This window comes from Vigna umbellata, chromosome 5 (genome assembly GCF_029865625.1).
Source record: "Vigna umbellata cultivar VRB3 chromosome 5, Vumbellata_1.0, whole genome shotgun sequence".
NCBI classification, from domain to species: domain Eukaryota; kingdom Viridiplantae; phylum Streptophyta; class Magnoliopsida; order Fabales; family Fabaceae; genus Vigna; species Vigna umbellata.
In genome coordinates this window covers 55,343,407-55,352,526 of record NC_142169.1, presented here as the reverse complement: position 1 = coordinate 55,352,526, position 9,120 = coordinate 55,343,407, and the positions used below count along the sequence as shown (strand labels likewise).

The 9,120-nt window shown below is 28.8% G+C and overlaps 1 protein-coding gene across 2 annotated transcripts; it reads right to left on the bottom strand.

Annotated features, from left to right (window-relative positions):
• Positions 1 to 454: 454 nt before the first annotated feature.
• Positions 455 to 2,041, bottom strand: LOC124823600 (RNA polymerase II elongation factor). Of its 2 annotated transcripts, none has more exons than XM_047295848.2 (2): positions 1,136 to 2,041; positions 455 to 950 (listed from the first exon to the last, which is right to left on the bottom strand). In XM_047295848.2, exon 1 carries the CDS (start codon positions 1,885 to 1,887, stop codon positions 1,186 to 1,188), a length of 702 nt encoding a protein of 233 aa, XP_047151804.1. In that variant the 5' UTR covers positions 1,888 to 2,041; the 3' UTR covers positions 455 to 950; positions 1,136 to 1,185. The 2 variants fall into 2 exon arrangements, with proteins under 2 accessions (XP_047151804.1, XP_087971566.1); XM_088115440.1 differs by having other exon boundaries at positions 455 to 927.
• Positions 2,042 to 9,120: the final 7,079 nt, after the last annotated feature.

Genomic DNA, 9,120 nt, shown 5'->3' with positions numbered 1-9,120 from the left:
CAAAACTTGTAAATTTTTTTGGAGAAAACTTAGATATTAGTGTTATTTTTCAATTTATCATTTAATACGTTTTAAATCATTTAAATCAGTTTTAGAGTTTCAATTTATTTAATACTGTTTTAAATCATTTTGTAACTAATGGTAACCCGCTTTTAAGTATTTGTAATTTGGTAATCTCCTTAATAAGTGCATTAAAAGGGACTATCAATTCATAAATCATTTGGATTATAAGTTTTGGTAATAGTAAAAAATGGCATTATTTGTAATTGTATGTATTCAAATGCATTTGTGTGCCAACAACAGCACCAAAATGACATTGATTTCTTATCTGCCAACCTACCAAAAAGCTTTATTAGGGAAAACTCGAAGATTGAACGAACATGAGCCAAAAAAAGAATGACAGAATTTTTTTTATAACTGGGGGAAATAAGAATAATACAATGTTACACGAACATGAGCTAAAAAAAAGAATTTGTTTATATAACTTTGTGTGAAATAATAATAATACAATGTTACATTGAAATGAAATGTAATAGAATTTAATCACTTGTACACACACTTGGCTAGATTTATTTGCAAGAGATTGTTCCAAAAAATGAAATTGCAGCTTGGAAGAATAGGATGAGTCAAAATTGGAGCAGCAAGCAGTGGTAACTGCATTGTAGATAGAGTTCCCAACACTGTAGATGTCAAGAGCACACAAGAGGTGTTACTTCCAGCAATCAGCAACACAACCATCATCAAGTGAAACCTTCTCAAAATAAACAATCAACTAAAAAAATGTGTCTCCTGTCTCCCATAGGTGGTCCTGTATGTGCATCTATGCATGCATCTCACATGCTCCAGCCCCCTCTTCTTGCAAAATTTGAACTTTGCATTGAAACATGAGGCTTCCCCTATGTTCAAAACGGTTCCATCGGACCAAATCTGCTTCATTCCCCAGCAAAAGACTAAACAAATGCAACAGTATTTTCCTCAAAATATAAAAGAAGGAACAAACTTTACCAAGTAAAAGAAGATTGGAAGACTGAAGTTGCCATTTTTAGAAACAGGGACTACGTAAAATCAGACTTGGATTAAAGATTGGATTTTGTATGTAAATTATTGTAGACAAAGAGGAAAACAAAAATTATACCACAAGAAGTCCCTCAAAAATTGAAGCTCCAAGGAGAGGCAGATCCATGATCACAAGCCACAGAGGACCAACTTGGAAGCAGGAAACATCAAACCTGTAAAGCAAACAAGAGAAATGGTGAGCAAGTTCTTAGAACACCAAGTGAGTGGTCCCCACTTGATCTCAACACTGGAACTCTTCATCCTCTTTCCACTGTTAGGCTCCTTGGACAGATCAAAACTAGCCCCTTTCATCCTCAATTCCTGAATGCACCTTGTCACAGCCCTACCATCACTCCTCTCCCTCTGCAACTGTCCCCACACCTTCCAATACCTATGCACCTTCACCTGAACAAGAACCACAAACACAAGGGAGGTGCAGAGGGACAACATGGAGGGAAGCCACCACTTGTGGCAAACACTGTGGTGGGCCTGCTGGGCCTCTTTCTGGGCCCTGGCCCAGGAAGTGAACAAGAGGGTTAGGAAGAAGCCATGAAAGATGAAGAAGAAAGACGACAGTTGAAAGAGTTCAGCTTTGATGGTGTCCATCCTTGTCTCCTTATGAGCAATGCGTTTTGCAAAGAGTTCTTCCTCTCTTTGCCATAGCTTCAGAAGCAAAAGGTGACCGGGACTTTCTGAGATTTCTGTCAAAGGGTGATCCTCTATTGCCTCAATCATGTTGCTTGTCATGGAACACAACACATTCTTGGGATGAAGATGATGTTCTTGCTCAACTGGGATTTCTACTACGTGGGTATCTTTTGTTTCACCCATTGTTGTTATGATAATAGATTAAAACTAAGAGAAGAATGTGATAGCACAAAGATGGTGGATTGTTCCTGAACAAGGAAAAGAGAGAAGAATGAAATGAAAAGTTGAAGTTGTTGTTGAGAGAGAGAGAGAGAGAGAAAGAGAATGATGAAACTGAAGTAGAGTGATGTGAGAAGATATGTAACGTTATATATTATTTTGGTTATCAACCGTTACATTTAAGGTTCCAACGGTAACATTTCTCTTTAAGATCTTTCTCTCTCCTTCTGGGCTCACTATTCTCTGAGTTTAGTACTGTTAATCTCAACGGATACTTCTGTTCACTTACATTTTCTTATAAATTAGTTCCATATAAATTACTTTAATTAATATATCAAATTAATAATGGGAATTGAATTTTCTAACTATTCTATATATAAATATATATGTATGTATGTATTATATTCTTATATTTATTAACCAAGTTTTTGTTATCTACACAAGCCGCACATAAAAACTGAGTGTTATACTTATGATTTAAAAAAGAAAACACTTTATAAATATTTTATGGTAATTCATTTTTTTATCTTGACAAAAATTTACAAATGTTTCTGTCATATCCCTATAATCTTATAAAAATTGATAATTTATTTTTAAATCATTTTATTACAGTAATTATTTTTTTTATTTTTATTTGTTATGATCATAATCAAGAAATTAAAGAAGGATTTAGCTATAAAATGTAAGTCGAAATAGACTCAAACTTAATATAAATTCCAAATTCTCTTATAAAGGAATTAATATCAGACTCGGAAAAATGAAAAAAAAAAATTAGAAGAGAAAAAGAAAGGAAAGTATACCATTAAAATTTAATTTAACCAAAAAGTGAAATCAATAAAGCTATAGAAATATAAAACATTCATTTATATTATCAATATTACATGTATATTCAAATAATTTTTTCATAAGAATTTAAAAAAAAAATAATAAAGCAAATCAAAATTAGAATTTCATAAGTTAATTAGAAGAGTATAAAATAGTTTTAATTTATAAAATATTAATTATAAATTTCATAATCTCTACTTATTTATTATATATTAATTATACTTTTACAATAATTTTCTTCTTTTTTTATTAGAGATATCAAAGATGGCTTTTAACCCGTGAACTAATCCGATTTACCATAACTTCAGAGTGAGGAGTGATACTCCCTCCACCACCCCATCTTCTCCCTCCACCTTCCCAATTTTTTTAGGTTCTAAATTTATCCTTTTTCTTTTTTACTTTTACCAATTTTACTTTTTATTTTTTAAAACACTAATCTCAATCCTTTTCATTTTCACTTTCCATTTCATTCTCAGCAGCAAGTCCTAACCCTCCATTGTCATTTTCTCTTTTTCTCTTAATGTTGACTTCCGTTAACACAAAATTTAACAGAAAAAGCAATTTCTGCATGATATAAATTTAAAACATTTATAATTTCTGATGAATTTTAAAGTATCATGATTTCATAATATAATAGGCTAAAAATTTATTCCACACTTCCTTGTCTTTAAATAACCAAACTTGAAAATCTATGCTTAAAATTACATTTGTGCTTACAATGGTGCAATGAAAGAGAAGTATGTTTGTTGAGTACAAAATAAAAAGTGAATAAAAGAAAAAATAGTTAGTTCAGTTTATCTTCTTCTCTTTCTATCAAATTTTGTGTTAACGGAAGTGAAAATTAAGAAAAAAAAGAGAAAATGAAAGTGACAATGGGGGATGAGGACTTGTTCCTGAGAGTGAAAGGAAAAGTGAAAATAAGATATAATTGAGAGTAGTGTTTTAAAAAATAAAAAGTAAAATTGGTTAAAGTAAAAAGAGTAAATTTAGAATTTAAAAAAAAATTGGGGAGATGTAAGGAGAAGATGGAATGGTAGAGGGAGCATCACTCCAGATTTGAGTTAAGTTAAAAAAAAAATTAGTTTTTTTAATATTGTTAATGAGCTCAACTCATTAAACACATTAAACGGGTTCAACAACATTTTATAGTATTTTCATCATTTTTTATATGTTTTTTATTAAAATTATTCACCACTTCTAATTACATAGATTCATAATTTGATTTTTTAAAATTTTAAATATTATTCAATAATATTTAATAGTTTAAATATTTAATTTATTTGTTTGTCAATACTTTAATTATCATCTAATATTTTATAATGATATTTGAGGAAATAACTCTTTAATTCTATCTTTATAAAAAAAATGAATCGAGTCATTCTACTTTCATTATATTACAATAAATATATAAAATAAATTGTAAAAAATAAAATACTTGTTAGTAAACCAATTTACTAGTCTACCAATTTGAGATGAGTTTAGTCAATGAAGTTGAGTCAAAAAAATTAATTAGATTGAATTAACTATGTAATGAACCAACTCATGTAAGTTAGATTGATTTGCTTTGACACTCTTAATTTTCATATCCAACCATGTTCTTTCTATTGCTACCAATATTTTACTGCAATTGCATTTTAAAAGATATATTACAAAATTAAAGAATTTTAAATATACAAAGTGATTTTGAATTATTTTGATTAATATTTTAACAATATTTTATTGTAAAAATTATCATTATAGAATAGCGCTCTGAAATCCATAATCAAATTTATTATTCTAGAATAAGGTTTAAAATATATTACAGAATGTTGGTTATATAGAATTTAAAAACATCTCTAAATGCTTTATCCATAAATTTTTATAATAATATTTCTTCACTGAGTTATCGGATTAAGCTTCGTCAAGAAAAGATACTTATTAGTGACTTTTATGATACTTTCATTGTAACAGCTTTTGAATTCAATTTAGAATAAATATTTTAGAATATATTTTAAAGTCTTTTGTAAGGTTATTTTATAAAAAAAAAAAAAAAAGAAGTAATTCTAAACAGTTAAAATTTGACTTTGGATTATAAATTTTCAAATGTATTTTATAATCTTTATTTTGAAATAAATTCCTTTATAATAATATACAATCAAAAGATGTTATACATTTTAGATTATATTTTTCAATAACCATAAAGATTTTTAAATATGAATTTTGTTATTCCATTGTAATGGAGGTGTGGAAAAAAATCATATAGGTAGATAAAACAATTGTATATTTGACTAAGGAGAACATAAGTGGGCTTTACTGGTTTTAGATTATGAGTTTCCCTAAGCAAATTTTATTCAGATTTCTTTTCCTGTATCCCATGATTACTAATTGCACTCCCATACCAACAAAGAAAGATTTAGATATCCTTTTTTGCACCTCCTAGAAAGAAAGAAAAGCCATTTCTTTTTTGTTTGCAAAAGAGTGAAAAATAGGATGATAGAGTATTAGTATATATATATATATATATATATATATATATATATATATATATATATATATATATATATATATATATATATATATAAACATATATATTCCTAACTTGTAGTAGTATTAGTATAAATCAACCATTTTAGTGTTAACTTTCTTTTTGGTCACATTTATATATTCCTAGTAAGATTTGATACTCATACTTCCGTAAACGAAACATTATTTTTCAAAATGCTACTAACATAAGTTTGTAAAGTTTCTTTTTATTATTTAATCTTTAACTTAAAGGATTATATTTAATTTTTAATTCTTAAACTCTGATGAAAATTTGAAATTTTTTTATTTTCTAAAATTTAATACAATTTGGTTCTAAATATGAAAAATAAATAAATATAATTTTCTTAACGTTATTTAAGATGTAAAAGAAAATTCACATCATAAAATTAAAAAAATTATATTTATTTATTTTTAAAATTTACTTTCTAGTATTAAAATTTAAAACAATAAACTTTAATTTCGTGTTTAAATTTTAATTTCTTTTTAAATAGGCAAATATAGATTAATCTTATTCTCCTATCAACAAAACTCAATAATTTTAACTAACAAAAGTGAAATAGTTGAAAATAGAATTTTAGAAAATATGTTCATAATCTTTCTTGTTATACTTCTTAAAAAAATTGTTTTTAAAAATAATTATCAATTATGAAGAGAAAATTAGCATTAATTATAATTACATAAAGTTATTCGTTTTTCTATTTAGAATATTTCGCCTAATCGATATGAATTGTCAGTTAAGTAGCATATTTACAACTTAAATAAGGAAAAGAACAAAATTTTATTTTATTTTATTTTATAAAAGGTAATACTCTGGTGCTCAAGCGTCATGTTTATATTAATCTTTTGATATACGGTTTGGATTGATTATTTTATTATTGCTTAATATAAATTAGATATTTATTTCTCACTTCTCAATTTGCAGCTCAAGTTTTCATTTTTATATTTCAATTATTCAAATTTCCTTCCATTAACATTGCATTTATAAACATTTATATTTTTTAATATAAATTTAATAATTTAAAATTTATATTTAAACTCATATGTTAGTTCATACTGTATTTTTTAAATAACTTTAATATAATTATATCAATAATAATAATAATAATAATCTTATAAAATATTATAGTATTTTATTTTATATTCAGTCAAATTATTTACAAACCATTCAAAATGTGGATATGATATTTTATTTATATATTTGTCCATATTTAAAAACATATTAGCCATAGATAAAGTGAAAACATTTAATCTCCATTCTTAGTGTCACTCATCATGTGGACCACACAATTGGGACAACAACCCTAGCCAGGTGATGAAGTAGCTAATATCAGCAAATGATTGCTAGTCTCATGGGTCCATGGTCCCCTTCTTTGTCTCTAAAATTTTAAGTCTCTTTTATAGTTTGTTATTGGCTTAATTACCTACTTAGTCCCCATGTTCGGAGGTAATTTGCTGTTTAGTACCCGGTTTTAAAAATGTAGGCATTTGATACCTATGTTTTGAAATTTGTATCAATTGAATCCTACCCACTTAACGCCGTTATAAATCTAGCGTTTTTCTGACATCAACTTTGAATTGTGGACGAGCGGTAGTGGACGAGCGTCCGAGCATCGTTGGACGAGCGTCCTCTTCTGTTGGACGAGCGTCCTCCTCTGTTTGGACGAGCGTCCTCCACTGTTGGACGAGCGTCCTCCACTGTTGGACGAGCGTCCTCCTCTGTTTGGACGAGCGTCCTCCACTGTTGGACGAGCGTCCTCCACTGTTGGACGAGCGTCCTCCTCTGTTTGGACGAGCGTCCTCCACTGTTGGACGAGCGTCCTCCACTGTTGGACGAGCGTCCTCCTCTGTTTGGACGAGCGTCCTCCAGTGTTGGACGAGCGTCCTCCTCTGTTTGGACGAGCGTCCTCCAGTGTTGGACGGGCGTCCTCCTCTGTTTGGACGATCGTCCACAACCGCTCGTCCACAATTCAAAGTTGATGTCAGAAAAACGTTAGATTTATAACGGCGTTAAGTGGGTAGGATTCAATTGATACAAATTTCAAAACATAGGTATCAAATGCCTACATTTTTAAAACCGGGTACTAAACAGCAAATTACCTCCGAACATGGGGACTAAGTAGATAATTAAGCCTTTGTTATTTGAATAGTTATGATATTGATACCCAATTTACATAAACTTTACAAGAAAAATTGGTAATACTCAAACAAATTGACTCATTGAGTTTCTATTTTAAAGTTTGTGTTACAAACATAACATAATATTGTTTTCCTTCTTTTATGCTATTGTATCGAAGTTTATTTAAAAAGAAGAGAGTTAAATATTTACTTTTGATATGTTTTATTTTTATGAAATTCACTATTCATTTTAAGAAAATTTTATATTTTTCAAAATATTAATTGAGTGTTATTTTTAAATAGTTTTCAAACAATGTTGGATTATTTTTTATATTTTTAATTTTTAACTTTAAAATAATGAAAAACAAGTTCTACCATTTCCATAAAAACAAAATTGTAAAATACTTACACAATTATAAATAATTTACTTGTTGGATTGATGATAGGATGCAATTCTTTATTTTAGTGATGATGCCGAGTAGAGCCAAAATCTACGTCATAATTTACAACGAGATTTTATTGATTATATGTGTGTGCGAGAGACAGAGACAAAGTGTGGGATATGTGAATGTAGTAATTTCTAATGAGAAAATACCATGTTGTATGATTATATGATGTTTATTGAATGGTGATTTAGAACAATATTATCCTAATTCTATTAATTATCACATGAAAGTTCTTATAATCTGGAGGGATGATATGAAAAGGGGCTGTGTCTTGTAGATAGAAGGAATTTACCCTGCCATAACTATTGAGATCATAACTATTGAGAGATACATGGGGCTGAGTAGAGCCATTACTTAGCTCACAATCTACTAAGACTTTTTCATTGTGATTGTGTGTGTGTGCGCACGTGCGTGCATGCGTGGCGGGAGGGCGGGCGGGTGTGTGCGTATGTGTCTGTGTGTGTGTGTCTGTGTGTCTGTGTCTGTGTGGTGTGTGTGTTTGTGTGTGTGTCTGTATGTGTGTGTGTGTCTGTGTAATATAGACGACTAATAAAAGTCTAATAAATATAATGAGGTTGAATAATTGATCAATATGATTTAAAGATCAAAATACTGATTAATATTCATTTATCATATGATTTAGTGAAAGCAAGAAGTTTAGCAAATGCAAAGGTCAAGTCTTAGCATTAGATGAGTCTATGCAATAGACAGGTCAAGGTGTTAGAGGAGTACTCAATTGGTATTCAACAAGTTTAAGCATTAGACGATTCCTTTGCCTTTGAGTAACACAAAATGTTAGACAAGAAGACAAAAATTAGACGACTAAAGTGTTAGATTAGCTAAACAGTAGAACAATTTATTTTTTATTGATCATATTATGATATGATTATTTGAAACAAAGAATTAATTGTACGAGCTATAACGTTCAAGAAAATTATGTTATGATAATTTACCAAATCAAAATGATCAAGTAAAAACAACATTAAGAAAAATTTTTATATGATTGATAAGTTGTTTGATTGACTGTGAAATATCATTGTTCTAATAATTCAAATGCATAAGCATATATTACAAAGTTTCCTTAATAAGCCAACTGTGAACATTGAAAAAATAGCAGAATTAAAATCAAGTATGAGCTTAATCATAAAAGGAAATAAGATATCTTGAAAGTATCAGCAAATTCAAAAATGTTGTCTTGAAGAATGACATTGAAGATTCAAGCCAAAAATCAAATTACAGAATTAATCAAGTCATTCCATATCAAGAAGATTATGATGAAGTGCTACAA